Source organism: Amblyomma americanum, chromosome 3 (assembly GCF_052857255.1).
Source record: "Amblyomma americanum isolate KBUSLIRL-KWMA chromosome 3, ASM5285725v1, whole genome shotgun sequence".
Lineage (NCBI taxonomy): Eukaryota > Metazoa > Arthropoda > Arachnida > Ixodida > Ixodidae > Amblyomma > Amblyomma americanum.
Genome location: NC_135499.1, coordinates 66544849 through 66563250, shown reverse-complemented (window position 1 = coordinate 66563250; position 18402 = coordinate 66544849). Strand labels below are relative to the sequence as shown.

Sequence of the window (18402 nt, the reverse complement as noted above, 5' to 3'; positions counted from 1 at the left end):
CACAATACATATATCATCATCATCAGCCTTACTACACCCACTGCAGGGCAAAGGATCATGTCTAACTCATTGATCATATACAGAGTAGAAAAAAAAAGATACATCATCATTATACAATTCTTAATGAAGGTACCATCTCTATTATGATGAAAACAAAGGACAAAGAAGGGTACAAAACATAGGAATTGTTTCAAGTGAATTATGCACTAATTGCGCAGGCCAGCAGATGTTCGCTGCCACGGCACAGCACCACAAGGGCTTGAAAAATAACAAGAAAACAAATCCCTGGTTTCTGAAGCTGTCCGGCTGTAGTTGTGTCCACATGGTGGCTGAAGATCAAGCATACTTGATCCGCCATCTGAACACAATTGAACATTGGCTGCATCTTGAGGTTCGTCATCAGAAGTTGCAGACATGTACACGACATCGTCTCGAAGAAAGTTGTGAAGCACACAACATGCCATCACAACATAGTCGACATTGCTTGGTAGAAGGTTTATTCTGCGTCGAAAGATGCGAAACCGCGACACCATAACACCAAAGGTATTTTCCACGCACCTCCTGAAAATGAAATGGTAAACGATAACTTCACACCTGAGTATAAAAAGGACACCGCAGAGTCGCCACAATCACCTTGCTCTGCTGAGTCTGTAGTTGAAGATTCTTTTTTCTTCACTCTGGCTCCTGCCAGAATAAGGCCGGAGAAAATCCGGCCGAAGCTGAAACGCTTCGTCTCCCACAAATACATGGGGTGCTGCTGTCTGTGTGCCTGGCAGGTGTTCTGGTCCAGGCAACCCAAGACCACCTCCTTCAAGACATTTGCCAAATCGAGATATGCTGAGAGTGCCCCCATCGCTTTGCCGACCGTAAGCACCCACATCAATCATTACATATTTTAAGTTACTATCGGCAACCGCCAGCAACACAATGGAGTAGGTTCCCTGTAATGAGAATGTATTGCAAACACAGTCAAGTCTTAATATGACGCACTGCTAGCAAGAACGAGATACTTTGTAGTTGTAGTAGAGGCTGCCTGAGTGTGGAGGGGCCTGGATTTGAATGTGTTTGCCGTCTACTGCTCCGACACAATTTGGGAAGTTGCACTTCTCCTTGAAACCCCTGGCAACTTCCTCCCATTTTTCAGTTGTTGCCACCTGAAATGGAAGCTCTTTAAATTAGATACTTTTCAAAATTCAAGCACCAAACTGCTTGTTGGGACTATAGTGGAGATAAGCGGTGAAATCTGCATTCCTGCATGCAGAACTCGATCTTCAAATGCACAAAAATCTAGTTTGGCTTACTTGTGCTTAAAAATGTAGATACAATATATACCTTGAGATACAAAGGCTGCAATGTTGTCCACAGCAGTCTGCATGTCGAATGCACTGTAGCGGATACTGTAGATATCCCCACACGGAATTCCAAGGCCACGTCCTGCATGTACAGTACTCACGGATTGAAATAGGACATTCGGAGCGCGTGGCCGTCGCTTCATGGAGTGCCGCCCGTAGACGCTCATGAAACCAAGGTGGTGCATTGTGGTATGGCGCGAGAGGGAGAACATCTACAAAGCAGACTTGCTCCTTCCGGTCGCCAATGAGCCGGCCTGTGGTTTACCACATGCCGCGTGGCACTGCAAGGTTAGCGCTCCGAATGTCCTATTTCAATCCGTGAGTACTGTACATACCTGAAACCAGGTATCTGAAAAAAAAGACAATTACAAGGCTTTCACTGAAATTTATTTCCTAGATGTTAATGTTTTTAATCATTGTGCAAATTAGGGCCTAAAAGGAATCTACATCTGGGAAGAGCATAAAATTAAAAGAACACTGGAAAAGAGCAGCAAACAAAAAGAATGACATATTAAAGCAAAATAATTTCAACGTACTGATATGTTTGTGTACGTACCTGAGCGTTATTGCCAGCCGTGCTCGCGACGGCAGTGGCTCACGCACAACATAAGGCTTTGTTAGATGCTCCTCAAGGAGCGAGTGCAACCCCTCAAACTTCTCAGGCGTCATTCTATAATATTTCTTGAAGTATTCGGGGTCGCCAGACATAAGCAAAGGCATCTGCACACAGAAATTCTAGTATGAGAACACAAGCAAGACAGGAATAGCCACAAAATGAATTTTGACAGTATGAACTCACCACTGTGTAGAACACTGACTCTTCCTTGCGGTTTTGCCATATCGGCCGCGTCCACCGCCGCCTGGGCACAGGAGCGCTCAATAGAATCTTTTTCTTCTCCAGAAGGAGATACTCTTCCATTAGCAAAAGCTGCTGCGGGCTGAAATACGGTGGTAGAGCGCCCGCTCGGTCGTCTGCTAGAACCGAAACTCTCCCTGGCGTACCGCTCAGCAACAGCTTTTTCTTTTCGAGGAGGTAGTACTCCTCGAGAAGCAAAGTACTTTGCGCTACTGACAGGTCCATGCCGAAAGAAACGGAGAACGGTCCCTCTAGGGTGTCAACGGTTGAATGCTCGGTCACTCAGTGATTAGCGCGCCGGAAGTCGACCCGCGCGCAAAACTTCGCGCGCCAGCTTTGCGGCCAGATGCGCGCAGTCGCGTATCTGCTAACAAAGGCGAAAAAGAAAATCTCGAAAACGTTCTTTTTTCAACATAATAATACATTACAACTCAATATTACTACTCATGATTACGAAATCAACGCCTGCCACGATGTTTGACATTTATTGCAGCTGAAGAATCTTCAGCAACTCAAAAGGCCGCACCGACACGAGGGCGCTAGGGTGTCGACGGCACCGACAGAAATCGTTGCCATGTGAAACGGCGGCTGCGATTACCGTCGCAACGACAGTGCGACCGGGCCGTAATTTTTCGTTCGCGTCGCACCATGTGAAACAGCCTTAAGGAGCACCGAACGAGAGGAAGGTACCGGTGAGATTCGAACTCACGATCTCCTGTTTACTAGACAGGCGCTTTAACCAACAAAGCCACGGCGCCGGCGAGTGGCACGATGCTAAGGCTTCGTTGAAAGGCCGCGCCGCTACCGAACCGGTTTGCAAAAAGACTCTTAAGGAGCACCGGAGGAGAGGAAGGCACCGGTGAGATTCGAACTCACGATCTCCTGTTTACTAGACAGGCGCTTTAACCAAGTAAGCCATGGCGCCTTTTTTTTTCTTTATTGCCTGTTCTGCGGCAAACAACAATACATCTGCATACATACACAAATGAAACAATTTAAAAGCCGCTTGCCGCTCTTTGGCATGCGCCGGTGTTTAGGAGCGCTTCAAATTGACAAGAGCGTCTAACACCGGCAGCCAGTCTGGCTGCTCACTGCTTGCCTTACACACTTCGCGTATGAAAACAACACTTTCAATAAAGTACTCTCTAGCAGGCCTCGGGTTCAGATCGGCATGATGCACAGCCATCCTATTGCGCCATATACTATGGAGGCATAGGGCCGTAATCATATCATATGGCACCCCTCCTTCATTAGCGGTAGGGAGAAAGCGGATGCCGTACGGCGTGATTGGCAAGTCCTTTTTTATGGTGCGTTGCAGTATGTCTCATTAAAGACCATGTCTGAACAGTCTAGAAATATGTGGTCAATGGTCTCCGGTCTTTTGCAGTGCAAACAGCTTAGCCCACGGGACGAAGATGCCTTTTTGCTTGAGCCACGGCTTAACCGGGAGCGTCGCAGTGTGTACTTGAAAAAAGAAGCTTTTCACAGCCGGCCTAACCAGAATTCGCTTTACCCTCTTCAAAACATCCTTACCCTCTCCATATGGAAGCAATGAACGATACATTGGCACTGGCATACACATCAACGATATATTGTAGAGTTTCTTCCGCGTGACATTGCTCAGATACTATACCAAAAACGTGCTGAAGGAAGCAGAACGACGAAACGACGTCCCGTAAAAATCCGCGCACACTTGGCCCGTAGGCCAGAGTAGATGAGACAACAAAAACAGCAAATGCTTACGCAGTCTGGTTTGAATTACTGTCCGCAAAAATCCATCAGTTTGGTCTCGCACAAACAGAAGCCTGGGAACCAGTTACTTCAAAAACAGGTTGGCTAAACCCAGCCCTCCACTCTTCACTGCGCGAAACAGATTGGTGCGACTGGTGCGCTAACATGTTGAACGCCATATGTATACACCAAACACTCGGTGAAGTGTTTGTATGCTCACTCTCGGCTCACACATGACTTGCAGAACATACTAAATCTTTGCTACAAAAATAGATTGCAGACAGTTGATCTCGCAAATATAGAGAGGTCCCACTTTCCGAAATTTGCTGTTTTTTTCTTAATGCGTTCCGCTTCGTGCTTCCAGTATTCTGCGGTGTCTTTATAGCGCTGCAGAGGCACTCCGAGATACTTCGTTGGCGAGAGCGACCATTGCATATTTTCAAACACAGCTGGCATGAGGCCCCATTCACCGTGCCAGATACCGACTGATTTGCTCCAATTTTTACTACTTCCCGTCATCTTGCAGAAATTGGTTGCCACTTTTACTGAATCTGACACTGGGCTTGTCGGCGCATAAAATCACAATGTCATTCGCGTACGACAAAAGCTTAACTTCGCTTGAGCAAAAACAAAACCGGTAATAGCCATGTTCTTTATAATGCTTAAACGAAATGGCTCAAGAAACAAAGCAAATAATAAAGGTGACAAGAGACACCCTTGCCTAACAGACGATTTCACTTATATTGAAGTGGTTGTTGTCTTACTTATTATAATTCTGGCAAAATTATTAGCGTAACATAGCTCAAAACCCTCTAAAAGTATCTTGCCGACGTTGACGTGTTTCAAGACACTAAAAATGACTTTGTGGGCGACTTTATTGAAAGCTTGTTCTAAATCCAACTGAACCATTGCTACCTTCCCGCAGTGCGCATCACAGCACACTAGAACAGTTCTTGTCACGTGTATGTTCGTTTGGATAGAACGTCCTCTAATGCCGCATGTTTGGTGCGGTCCCGCTAGCGGTTGTACTACGCGCTGCAGTCTTTTACCTAATACTTTCGCAAAAATCTTATAATCTGTGTTAGCCAGCGTTATCGGTCGGTACGCACGCACAGACAACAGTGCAGTAGGGTCATCAGATTTGGGAATAAGCACCACTTGGCTATGTCTAAAAGACGGAGGCAATTCTCTTGTGTGGCATGCATCGTCTATCACACGTTGTAGGACCATTGCCACCTTGTCTTTAAAAGCTTTATAAAATTCCGAACCGAACCCGTCCGGTTCTAATGCTTTTCCGGTTCTTCATTTATCAATAACACTTTCTATTTCCGTTAGCGTAATTGGTGCCTCTAAGCTTTCTTTCACTTCTTGTTCTAGCTTTGGCATGAGCTTCAAGAACTCTGTTTCACATCCTTCTACGTGTTCTGGTTCCCGGCCAATCAGTTCGCAGTAATCATCTACGAAAGCGCACTTAATTCGCTGTCTCGCACAACTGTGTCTCTGAACGTTATCGCTCTTATTTCGTTGCGTGCAGCATAGTTCCTTTCGTCTAACATGGATCGTCGAGTCGGGGCTTCCCCCATGTACAGTCTTTCAGCACGCGCGCTTATCGCCGCTCCTCGGTATCTGTCTACATCGATTATCTCAAGTTCGCTATTCACTTCTTTTACTTCTTTATCGAACCGACCCGGCGACGAAATTTCTTCGCTCAAATAGCAGTCCAAATTTTTTTTTCAGTTCATTTCCTTTTTTCCTCTTATTCTTTCGCAGTACGCTGGCTCTTTCTATGGCAGTTATTTTCGCTTCTTGTTTGAATAGTACCCACGCCTCAGTGTAGCTTTGCTTCTTGCATGCAAGCATGTCGTTCATTTTGTCTTGCATTTTCTGTATAAAATAATAACCATCAAGAATCTGAACATTGAACTTCCACAGATCCCAGTTACATTTAGGTGTTTTTTTTTTTTGGACCCAACGTTAGAGTGACCAAACTGTGATCAATAAAAGATATGTTTTTAACATCACAATTGGCACACGCAGGCACCAGTGTTTTCGAAACGTAAATTCGGTCTAATCTATCGAGGCTGCCTCGCTGCGGATGGGTAAAGTGTTGTAGCGTTGGATTCCACATAATTTAACCCACATCTGCTTGTGCTCGGTCTTCTACACACTCGCTCTGAAACTCTGAACTCGCGCCTCTGACAGGTGCCTGTCTCGCTCGATCTTTTGATCTGCACACACTGTTAAAATCTCCCAACATGACAATGAACCTTTCACCACTCTTTAGGCGTCGATCAACACTTTCAAAAACATGTTTCGTTCAATTGCGCTATGTGGAGCATATAAAAAATAACTCGGGACTTATTTATAAGGAGAACAAAGTCACATACAATGAGGCGGCCACTGTCAGAGGCGTAAACACTTTCTATAAACGCTTCAAGGAAATTTTTAACAAATAACGCAAACCCACTTGCTGTGCCAATAGCATGAGAAATGCACACATTATACCGCGCTCTGAATGGTTCCACCAAGCGATTCGTTGCCTCTTCGCTTTGAACTTTCGTTTCTTCAATAGTAATTATACATCTAAGTCATGTTCCATAAAAAGCCGGCTAAGTTGGTATTGTTTCCTACGATTAGACAAGCCGCGCACGTTGAGCGTGCCCACGTGTAAACTTGTTCCTAGGCTGACTGCCATTTTTTAAAGAAGCACCCGAACTACACAGTGTCACCTTCACTGTTGGAATGCATCCTCGAAGTCGCATTTCCAACTAACTGCACAGTCGCTTGCGCCCTTCGGATGATTGAGGCGGCGCATCTTATGTCACCGCAAGAAAGTGCCTGTACCTTAGCCATTGTCGCCCGCCGGCGGGTTCGACACACTCACTTTGCGTCGGGTCACGTCGGCGGCAGCGCCGACGTCTTCCGCTCGGGCCGAGGCTCAGGCGGAATTTTGGGGGCCGGTTTCAATGCCGATCTTCGGGTGGGCGTAGTTTTCACAGGTGGCTCCCCGCCGACTTCTTTGCGTGTGTCGTGAATCTCGTTGCCGCTCTCGTCGTGATGTCGCTTCGCCGCGGTGGCCCCGACGCTCGACATCACGTCTTTAGTTCCCTGTTGCGTGACGGTCGCAGTATCCGACGTGTTAGTCATTTTTTCGTCATTCTTTTCAGGGTAGTCGTTGGAGGACGTTGTCTTACCCTCCTTTGTTGGTGCGCTCTGTGCCTCTTCCTCCACAGGAGTAAGCGGCCTAATCGCGTCTTGAGCTGGCAGTACTGCCGCACCATCACCTGCTTCTTCTTTGTCGGCCTGATCCATGAGGTGCTCAGCTTGGACTTCATTGCTTGCGCCGAGTCCTCTTACATTGGCGTACGTTAGAGTACACTTGCTCTCATCATTGCTTGCACAGGGTACAGCGCGAAACTTCGCACTTTCACCCAATGTGCCTCCACTGTTACACCTTAGGCAATAACGGCGGGCGACCTGGTAAGATTAATAGGGCAGTACTTCCGGCAATACGTACTTGAAGTGGCACACCCTGGAGAGTCAGTCCGGGCTTCAGTTTAAGAACGACTGTGCGGGTAGAAGAGCCCTTGTCAGCAATGCCTTGAACGCGCCAGCATTCCCGAGAGAAGTCAGTTACTTTCCCATACGGGGCCAGCGCAGAGCGAATATCATCGTCTAGGCCGTTATGCAGCACCCAATGCAGTTACAACCGCACATCCTGGTTGGTCGGGTCAATGACAAGGCATTATGTTTCCTTAACTTTCACTTCGCCAGCTCCCAGAATTTTCTTCGTCGCTTCTGGGCTACTGAAGGTGGCCGCCCACGCGTGGTTCATCTGAAACGCCCCCAGAGCTAACACTTCGGGGAGCATCTCCAGGCGAACCAACGTGTCCCGAAAGCCTTCAACACGAAAAGGCCTAGCTTTCGAATTACCATGAAGAACGACGGTATTTAAAACGGACGCACCTGTTGGTAATTGCGGCAGCACAACTTGATAATCCTGGGCATCTTGAGCAAAAAACCTGTTCCGCGGCCCTACTGGGCTGCTGACACCGGTCCGGCGGAGCTCATGATAACGCGTCCGGTCGCTAACGCGGCCGGAAGCAGAATTCTTCGGCCACGACAGCCGGCGTTCTCGTAACAGAACATTTGTTCTCTTCTTTGTACTATGACCTGCACGCGAATAAAAAGTAGCGAGCCCCTGTAGCCAGTACACGCAGCCGACATGTGCGGGGAGCCCCTATGAATTTCGAGTCCACCGCCTTAACCACTCGGCCACACCTGCTTTCTTTTTTCTTCATTGCCGACTTCGACACCCAAAACAGACAGGGTGAACGATAAAAACGTTTCAGCACACCTTTGCCTGACACGGTATGTTACAATTTTTTCAGTCTTACCAAACCGTCAAGCACATCAATCCATTTTGGCTGTTCAGGGAGGGCCTTCTACACTTTCCTGAACCGCAAAACGTTTTGAATGAAATGTTCCAGTACAGGTTTGACTTGTTCGTCTGCATTGTTAAACTCAATTTTGGTTTTCCACAAGATGTGAAGTCCCAGGAGCATTACTACATCAAATGTAAAATCATCTGTTTTGTGAAAGTGTAAAAATTTTTGTCGTATGCATCTAGTGGTAGTTCTTTTTTTAAATATCTGTGAAGGACATCGCAGAAAAAAATGTGATCCCAACAGTTCAAAAACGCATGTTCAATGGTTTCAGGCTTGTGGCACAGGAAACAGTTTGTTCACCAAGGGACGAAAAGGCCTTTATCGAGCATGCTTGTTTTCACTGATAAAGTATTATAGTGGATTTTAAAGAAAAATGGTGTGATCGTTGGTAATATTGGCTTCTTCTTAACTCTTTTAAGTACATTGACTCCGGGGCCTGCACTGTGTGGCAAACGATATACCGGTAGAGGAAGCATTGTGTCCACAAAATCCACGTACAATTTTTTTTTTCTTCACATTACAGAAATAGTCCATGGAAAACCGAACATGCAGCATTCTGTACGTGAACACAACTCCTTGCAGGTACCATCTAATCGCAGCATTTACATTTAGAGAAGAACTTACAAGGAAGTCGGGGAGAAGTCGACAAATCCGAATTTGCGTTCCGTTCCGGTAGAAGACATCATTTTGATCCCGAAGGTATATGAAACGCGAGACAACTTGTCTCAAACATAAATGCGCCAGGCAAAGCCAACCTTTCCTCGCAGAAATATACAAGTTTCTTCGACTCGTCTTTTCCCAGGTTGAAGCCCAAATAAGAACGGTAAAAACACAATGAAGTTTTGAACGCTTGCCCGGGAAGCACTCAGCACATTCATCACATACCACACTTTAGCAGCAAGGAACATATAGTGGCACGCGGAAAGATCGATAATTGTCTTCCTTGCCATGCTTCAGTTCTCTCCTTGGCCCTCGATGCTTGGTCTTGCAAGTACGGATCTGGGTCCCGGTAAGAGTCAAGGGATACTCCTAAATACAACGCTGGAGTGGTGGACCAGCGCATTCTAGAATAGTGTTCAGGCGTGAACTCCCAGCTACAATGCCAGAACCCGTTGTTGTTTTTTTCAGTTGATCTGGGCTCCAGTGCAGCTACAAACTTTGTGTACTACATTCGTTAGTTCAAAAATACTTTGTGTATTTGCACAAAAGATGGCGATGTCGGCGATGCCATCGGAATGAGCCAAGATTTTTACGTGCGCTGATTGTAGCCTGAAACCCATAATACATTCTTTATTCCGGATGGCAAAGCAAACTGGCTCAAGGTAGGCCGCGACTAGCAATGATATGATATGCAATGATATGCTTTGATATGACTGCCATCCCTGCCCGGAATGTTCAAGCCACAATTGATCACGCTCTTGGCTCTTCGAACTACTGCGGATTTGTCGTCCATCGCCCATCGAACACCATCACAGTAAACTTGTCATCCTTGATGGACGCCCAGAAACTTTGCGCAGTTACGCGGATCCCCCTGGATGACAGCAAGCATGTCCCGGTGCAAATATATTTTGAATCTTGTCCTGACACACTCCGCTGCATGGTTTATCATGTCGACAGCACGAGCCCTCCCGAGGAGGTGCGCGCAAATATTCGCTGCTCAACTCACGTTGTACTGCAAGCACGGCCTATGGGTCGCCGGGGCTCATACCTGCTCATCCTGCAAGGCCCGTTGACTCTCCCGAAGTACCTCACCTACTACGGTGCGATCGTCAAACCACAGCCATTCCGACCTCGTCATATTTTTTGTTATCACTGCCACAAAGAAGGACATATGCAAAATACCTGCCCTAATCCAGCAGCTGTGGCCGACATGAATGAACCAACAGTTCCCTTGTGCCCTGTGAAAATCGCCGGACCATGACATTCGCTTCCCCGCTTGTCCAAAGAAGGAGCCAGCGAAGAAGTTTCACAAGTCGCGTGCAAAAATGGATGTTCCTACAAGTAATCGCTTTGCAGCTCTCGCATGTGACGACAACGACTTCCCTGAACTTTCTTTATCTGAGCCCGCTGCTCACCATACGTCTCCTCACCAGCGTACATATGCACAAGCGGCTCACGTTCCCGGATCAAATGGTACGCCAAAACGTCCAGTGCATCCATCACATGTGGATACCACAGATGAAGACACAGCTTTAGACAATGCAATCGCGGAGGCTCGCCGCCGACTAGACGAACTCACCCAGCGCCGGGAACAGCGTCGTTCTCAATCCTCTCGAAGAATTCTAATAACTCGGGAGCAATCATCAGAGGAATCACCTAGGGTAAGCACTGGCCCACAATCAGGTGCCGACCACCTGTTAGCCGTGACTACCCCGACAATGGATAAAATATTAGTGCTGATGAAGCAGGTGACATCCTTCATCGTGGAAGCTCTTCGGCCTCGTCATAAATAGATCATCATCATCGGTGGTGGTGCAGTGGAACTGTCGAGGATTCGCTAATAAGGCCTCCGAAGTGAACATACGCCTTCGCGACGGAAAGCTGAGTGCATAAGCGTTCCTACCGCAAGAGCATAATGCACTCCCACGCCTTTCATGTTTCTGCGCATACCATTCACCCTCTATTCCTGGTCGCCGTTGCACCGCCTCCTCCCTCAGCCCAGGTAAATCTGCAATTTATATTCACAGTTCAGTTCCGCACACACCGTTCGACCTTTCACGGTGGTGCAACACACGTCAAGAGGTTGTCGCCCTTCTCGTAAAACCTGCACGCACACCTCTTTTCCTAGTTTCTTTTTATAGTCGTCCTGGCTCCGCATCTCCCAATCTGGGATGGGTTCGTTTTCTACGTTCTAGCAACTCGGGTATCCCTATTCTAGTTGGTGGTGACTTCAACGGCGCACACACTGCGTGGGGTTACCCATCGGATTCCTCAAGGGGTGCACACATCCAAAGGAGCATTTCGGATCATTCCTTTCAACTTTTAAACCACCCGAATACTTCTACCCGCCCACGAGGTGGCCCGTACTCACCTGATTTGACTTGGTGGTTAAGCCCCGGTAACTCTCGTTGGGCTGTTGATTCTGATACTTGGGGTAGCGATCACAGCCCTATTTTTATCTCCCTCACGCCTACGCGTCTACGGAAAATACGCCGCACTGTACGAATAACGTCTTGGGACTCTGTACGCGCAGACAATCATTTATCTACATTCAACCCCTCTTCAGCACTGTCTACTCTCTCTGCTGTTCTCGCTACTCACACTATTACCACTACTGTAAATGAAGACGACCCAAACCCGGACATACACCTCTTGAATCTGTGGGCTCTTCGTCGCCAGGCGGATCTTTACGCTACTCGTCACCCCGATGACCCATCGGCTCTTCCTACTCTTCACCGCGCTACCGCACGGGGGCGGCGCTATGCAAAGCGGCTAGGCAGGCAACGCTGGGCTGCATGGTGTGCCCGCCTGTCCTCTACGCAGGGCAATCGACATCTTTGGAGAGTGTTTCACGCCATGGAGCGCCCTTCTCAGGTTGCAGATTACACAGAGCATTCGCCTTGCGCGAAATGTGGATGAGGACACATTTGCACAACAAGCGGCCCGTCAATTTTTTTCCAAACCATGACTGCACCGCTACGTCTCCACCTGACTTCTCGGTTGCAGAGCCCTCCGATGGGATTAGTTCTGACCTCACCATGGCAGAGCTGCTGGCCTCCACTGAACGTTTAAAACTTCTACTACTCCCGGGCACGACGGCATGCCTAACTCCTTATTCCGTAACTTGGAAGGGAGTGCTTTGCAAACCCTACTTGATACTTTTAACGAAGTGTGGCTTTCTGGCGTCATGCCGGGAGACTGGAAGCACTCTATTGTGGTTCTAATACCCAAGTCAGGTCAGCCTCCACTATCTCTCTCGGCCCTTCGTCCAATTTGCCTTACGCCTACCATCTGCAAGCTTTATGAAAACATTCTAGCCGCACGCTTGTCGTGGTGGCTGGAATCCCATGATTGTTACCCAGATTCCCAAATTGGTTTCCGCCCACAAATTGGAAGGGAGGACGGCCTTGCTACTTTGGCTGCTGACGTGCTTGACCACTCTCCACAGAGTCACCTTGTACGAACCGTAATCGCTACAGACATAACAAAGGCATATGATAACATCCTTCACTCTGCCATTCTTGCCTCCCTTCAAACTCTTGGTCTCCCTCACCGGTTCCTCCTCTCTATTCACGCCTTTTTAGCAAATCGAACCTTCAGCGTGCGTGTCCACGGAAAGCCCTTTGGCAACTTCACTTCCAATAGAGGAGTGCCGCAGGGCTCCGTTCTCGCCCCCACATTATTTAATGTGGCTTTAATTCCTCTTGTTCGAGCCCTAGAGTACATCCCTTCTATCCGCGTGCTTGCGTATGCCGATGATATAACCTTGTGGTGCTGTCATCCAGACGCGTCTATTCATCAGTCGGTCCTTCAACACGCGCTGGATGTATTGACATCTCGCCTCCCACCTCTGGGTCTAACACTCTCTTCTACTAAATCATGTTTCACTAGAATTTGAAATAAAGCCGGCTTACGGAAAGCTTCCCATTTAAATTTTACGGTAAATAATTCTCTGATTCCTCAGGTAGAAACTGTTCGTATTCTTGATCTTCTCATCCATACATCTGGGACTGGCACCCCGTGGCTGACAGCCACCCGTAAATCGGCTCACGCTACTCTAGGTCTGATTCGTCGCATAGCTATGCGCTCCGGTGGCGCACGTGCTCATACGGCCCGCCAGTTTGTGCGCTCTATCCTTCAGCCACGGATAGTATATCAGGCACAATTTAAACGTCTCACCCGCAGACAGTGAGATTCCCTTGAAGCTATCAATCATGAGGCTATGCGCGTCATAACATATCTGCCTCGTTTAACACCCATACCTGTGCTACAGGAGTTCGCCCAACTTAATACACTCAGTGAAATCATCGACCAACGGGTGGCAAATAGAGCTCGAAAACAGTCTCTCAAACTTCATCGTTTAAAGACACTTCCACCGTGGTCCTATTGCCAGCTCACTGACAATCCCCCACTGTTTCCCCGTCGGTATCAGCAGCGTATCTGTCTGAAGGGTGCATATTATACACGGATGCATCACATTCTGCAGATAGGGGAGTTACTGCTGTGTATAGTCCATCTCATCCGCATCTCAACTCTCGCGCGACGTATACTGCGGATACGTGCACTCCCCTGGCATTGGAACTTCAAGCCATTTATAATGCCATTGCTTCCCTTCCGCTCGTTCACATATTTAATACAGTTCATATTTACACCGACTCCCGGCCACCCTTAAACAGCTTAAGGCAGTTCGACGAACGTTCCAGGTTTCACAATCAATTCATGTGCTCTGCACAAAGTATCCATGTCCTGTGCTCATACACTGGATTCGCGGCCATGCCCAGGATCCACATAACATTCAAGCGGATGCTATGACTCATCTTCATACATTAGTCGATCCGCCACCTTCGCCTTTTCCCCCAGCACCGTTCCTGTCCCAAGTTTCCGATTCCGAAGTTCTGCGCCAGCGAACACGCGCTCTAATTCCTCCGTGTTCGCACCCTCTCCCGCGTAGTCTTACTCGGCAGGAAGAGGTATCCGTGTGCCGGATTCGGGCAGGGGCGGCTCTGACACCATCTGTCCGTCATCGGTGGCGTGCCAAAGATCTGCCAGCACCTGAGAGGTGCCCTCACTGTAGCGCTGCACCGGACATTTGTGATGTGCGGCACTTATTGTGGACGTGCCCAGCGACGGCTGCTATCAGAAAACGGCCCCTCAGGGAGGTGGGCCTGCGGTGGAACCGCGAAAGTGACTACGTGAAGTGGACTATGGAAAACCGTTTCATTAGTAACCTGTGCGACTACCTCAGCGCAACGGTTCTTCACTCCTACTTTTAACATTCAATCCCGTGCATTCCTCCCTCCTCCTTCCTTTTTCAACTTATGCCCCATGGCGCACTTCTCGAATAAAAAAAAAAGACTAGCAATGTCGACCGGGGACAACCTTGCCTTACAGAAGATTGCACTTGCAGGCTGTCAGTGAGTTCACCGTTTACAACAATCTTAGTCGCACAGTTTGCGAATGCTTTCTAACATCCTCTATTATTATTTGGCCAACATTTGCATGTCCTAATACGGCAAAGAGGACATCGTGATAGACACGGTCGAAGGCTTTTGCTAGGTCTAGTTGTATGATCGCCACTCGATCATCAAAAGAGTCGCATCATTCTAGTGTGGGCCGTGCAATATGTATGTTAGTAGCAATACTTCGACCTTTTATGCCACACGTTTGCTGCGTGCCTACAAGCGATGTCATAATACTCTGCAATCTCTTCGCCAACACCTTTATGAAAATCTTGTACTCAATGTCGGTGAGGATTATGGGGCGGTACGACACCACCGAGCAGCTTTTCAGAATCATCGGTTTTAGGAATGAGCACTATGTGCAAAGTTGTGAAGAACAGCGGAACACATTTTTTCTCATAAATTTCAACGACAATGATTTACAGAATGTCGGCTGTGGTACTTTTGAAAGCTTTATAGAAAGCTGCTAACAGGCCGCCAGGGTCAGGAGCTTCACCGGTTGGCAATGCATCTATCGCGTCCTATATTTCTTGCACGAAAATCATCTGTTCAAGCGTGTTTTGACTTCTTCGTCAAGTTTCGGCATGAGTGGTAAGAATTCACCATGGAAGCCCCTTCCGGCTTTTCGCCAATGGCTGAGCACATCTTTGAAGTGATCCCAGATTGCGTCCTTAATTTCACTACTGTCGGCCGAAACCAGTGTTTATCTGTCGTATTTGCTTTCGGCAGGAGTATCGTTTTTCATCAGATATCGCTCGCTTTGTTGGTGTCTCCCCTGCCCGTAGCTGCTCAGTTCGCGCCCGAATAACTGCCGCAGTGTACTTATCGGCATCCATTTTTTCCTGCTCGGCTTTGACATCCCCGATTTCATTAAAGCATGTGCCTGGTTAGGCGCTTTCTATACACGTGAGATATTCAAGCTGTTCACGAAGCTGTGCTTCTTTTTGTTTCTCGGCATATTTCAACTGCGTACTTTTTTCGAACGCTCTTATTTTTACCGTTTGCTTAAACTCCTCCCACTCTGCAATGAAGCTTGACGGTTGCGCTGTAATTAGCTTCTTTAGTTCTTGCTCTTTTTCCTTATCAAATCCTACGTCCTACAACAACCTAATTTTTAATTTCCAGAAATACCAATTAAACCGCTGTTCGCTTTGATGCCTACTAAAGGTTATAATCACTAGGGCGCTGTCACTGAAAGCCACTGGTGTGACTTCCTACAATGTGCATAGTGAAACAAGTTCTGCCGACACATACACTCTGTCCAATCGGGCATGGCCATCGCCCTGAAAATGCGTATAACTCGTACAAGTGTCATTTGTAAGAAGAATTCCAATATCTTCGAATACGTGGCCATGGACCAATTCATTCAAGACGTCAGCACTATTATTCCTCACAAATGACCTTTTTGCTCGATCGGCAGCCTGCAGACTCCATTGAAATTGCCTAGAAGGATTAGCACCTTGTCACAGTTTAGATATGTCTCAAAGTGGTAAAAAAACACTCTTCGCTCGCACTCCGAATTCGGTGCATACTGTTGGTCTCGCGCTTCCTTCCTGCTGTGGAATTCGGCGAAGTTGGGCATGGGGAGGATTCCCTGAAGACCACCGCGAGGGTGGGTGAGCCCTCTGGGGGAGACGTGACTGCAGGACTGCCGGAGGCAACGACGACAATAGCGTCCCCACATGTTCGAACAGGAATACTGGAAGCAGCGACGACAATAGCGTCCCCAGGTGTTCAACAAGAATGCTAGCGACGACCATGAGCGTATTCGTTCCGGTCCTCGCCACGACGAAGTGCGATATCAGTGTGGTCGCCTTCAGTCACGCTGGATTTGAACAACTGCCTTAGTGCCGCACCTTCGACAGAGCTTCCGCGTTCCGGTCACCAGTACAAGCTCTTTCGACACCTGCTGGGAGACAGCCTGCATTCCTGCGTCATGCAGGTGCCCTCCGGGTCAACATAGGCGCGGTCCGGACGCACGTGCGCTACCACCTGGAGGCCGCGGGGACGACAACGTGACCGGGTCCTGTTCCCTTTCCCTCGACCGAGCTGCGAAGAAACATCAGGACCGCCCTGCCGTGGGTGGTACCATGAGTGCCATCGTGTGATTGGACATCATTCTTCGAACTGTATTCCCCAGCTAGGGATCTGGGGAATACGAAGAATATTTTAGGAGCTGCTGGTTTGATGCCAGGAGAGAGCCCCCTTCTTGAGAGGTATCAGAGACTCCCGACTCCTAAGAAGCTCTCTTTACTGAGAAGCACTCTCAGTTGCCCGTGCTTGTACCTAATATAAATAGTCCTTGCATAAAGTTTTCCAACTTTTCTTCCTCCGATCGTCCTCGTCTCTTCTCCGGCCCACTCACGCTACCTGAATCCCAATATCTGGCAGCGGTGGGATACTGCTACCTGAATTCCGACAACTGGATGGCAGCTGTGGGACGCCCACGTGAAGTTACCGGCTCCAACGGACCTCGGCAGCTACGGGACTGACAGGCGTCAGCTATACCTTGGCAGGGTGAGTGCCCAATGTTTTCCGTTCATTTCGCCAGACCGTACTAGCACAGGCAGATGCAGGTGCGGACTCCTGCTGTCTGGGAAATTGATTTAGGGAAACTGCTTTGTCCACTTCAAGCTAGGGTTTTTGTTTTAGTGGGCTTGCTAACGCATGGTGGAACTAACGATGGAGAAGTTAAAAGTGAAGGATCTGCTCGAAATTTGCCAGGGGCTGGGGATTTCGCTGCGTTCTATGAAAATAAAAAAGAAATTCTCGAGGTTATGCGGCAGGAGGAGGTGACTACTGAGGAGGTCGACGAGGCTTTTGAAACGATTGTTGGACGCGAGAAAGAAAAAGATCAGCTTCGGTTGGCTCAAGAAAGACGGGAATTGAGCGAGCAGAAAGAAAAAGAAGAGGTTCGGGTGGCTCAAGAGAGACGGGAGGTCCGTGAGGCAGAGGAAAAAGCGAGAGAACATGCTCGAAAAATGAAGGAGCTCGAAATCGCGTCGAACGGAGGGAATATGGCGCGTCTTAGCCCTGTAGCTTCGGTAGAGGAGCAAGTGAGGCAGATATTGCAGGATCTCGTCTCACCAAACCGCGTGGGAGGCAATATTGCACTCTATTTGGAAAATTTCGAGCGCGCATGCGGGAAGGTGCACATCAACAACAGCGCTTGGTTTGAGAAGTTACTTCCTCTCTTTCCGTGCGAGGCGGCCGAAGTGGTGGCTCGCCTCTCACGGGAAGAGTGTGATGACTACGAGAAGGTAAAGAGTGCACTGCCTAGAAAGTACCGGCTTTCTGCTGAAGCCTTTAGGCAGCAATTCAGGCAGGCAAAGAAAGGCGGCGAGTCGCATACTGACTTCGCGTACCGGCTTAAAGTCAACTTAAACGAGTAACTTAAGACCGCTGAGGTGCACGGAAGTCATGACAAGGTACTGGAGTGCATCGCACTAGAGCAGTACTATAGCGCGATTCCAGAAGATCTGAGGATATGGCTGCAAGATAGGCTAACAGATATAGACCTTGACAAAGCAGCACAGCTGGCAGACGAGTATTACGTTCGCTGAAACCTCCAAAGCAAGGCAGGGTACCATAACAGGTTAGGAAAGGGAGAAACCTACTTAAAGAGAATCCCCGACCGAAGGGTGCCACCAGCACGCCGAGATCGCCGAACAGAGGAAGCGGGATCAAAAGAAGGAGGTGGCGAGAACAAGATGGAGCCACCCAAATCTGCCGATTCGCCGAAACAGCAGGCGCCTGGAGCTCGCGCGTTTGAAGAACGAAAGCCCATTGTCTGCTATGATTGCAACAAGAAGGGTCACATATCAGTGAACTGCAAACAGCAAAAGATGGCGTGCGCGTGCATGCGAGAGTCGGAGGAAAACCTTAAATTGCTGGAG

General features: G+C 48.3%; 1 protein-coding gene and 2 non-coding genes across 3 annotated transcripts; all 3 read right to left on the bottom strand.

Annotated features, from left to right (window-relative positions):
* Nucleotides 1–1658: 1658 nt before the first annotated feature.
* LOC144123797 (uncharacterized) lies at nt 1659–2483 on the bottom strand. Its single transcript, XM_077656546.1, has 3 exons — nt 2152–2483; nt 1909–2072; nt 1659–1701 (listed from the first exon to the last, which is right to left on the bottom strand). Exons 1-3 carry the CDS (start codon nt 2431–2433, stop codon nt 1659–1661), a joined length of 489 nt encoding a protein of 162 aa, XP_077512672.1. The 5' UTR covers nt 2434–2483.
* A 409-nt stretch (nt 2484–2892) lies between these two features.
* TRNAT-AGU (transfer RNA threonine (anticodon AGU)) lies at nt 2893–2966 on the bottom strand. The gene has a single exon. It is a non-coding gene; the product is annotated as a tRNA-Thr (tRNA).
* A 93-nt stretch (nt 2967–3059) lies between these two features.
* Nucleotides 3060–3133, bottom strand: TRNAT-AGU (transfer RNA threonine (anticodon AGU)). Its single transcript has one exon. It is a non-coding gene; the product is annotated as a tRNA-Thr (tRNA).
* Between the last annotated feature and the right edge of the window lie 15269 nt (nt 3134–18402).

What these genes read in the sequence shown, in the direction of transcription:
- LOC144123797 (XM_077656546.1), bottom strand. Translation starts at nt 2,433, where the DNA reads ATGGACCTGTCAGTAGCGCAAAGTACTTTGCTTCTCGAGGAGTACTAC. An exon ending in AGTCAGTGTTCTACACAGTG is followed by an intron (nt 2,073 to 2,151) that starts GTGAGTTCATAC and finishes TTCTGTGTGCAG; the next exon opens with ATGCCTTTGCTTATGTCTGG. An exon ending in CGGCTGGCAATAACGCTCAG is followed by an intron (nt 1,702 to 1,908) that starts GTACGTACACAA and finishes CTTTTTTTTCAG; the next exon opens with ATACCTGGTTTCAGGTATGT.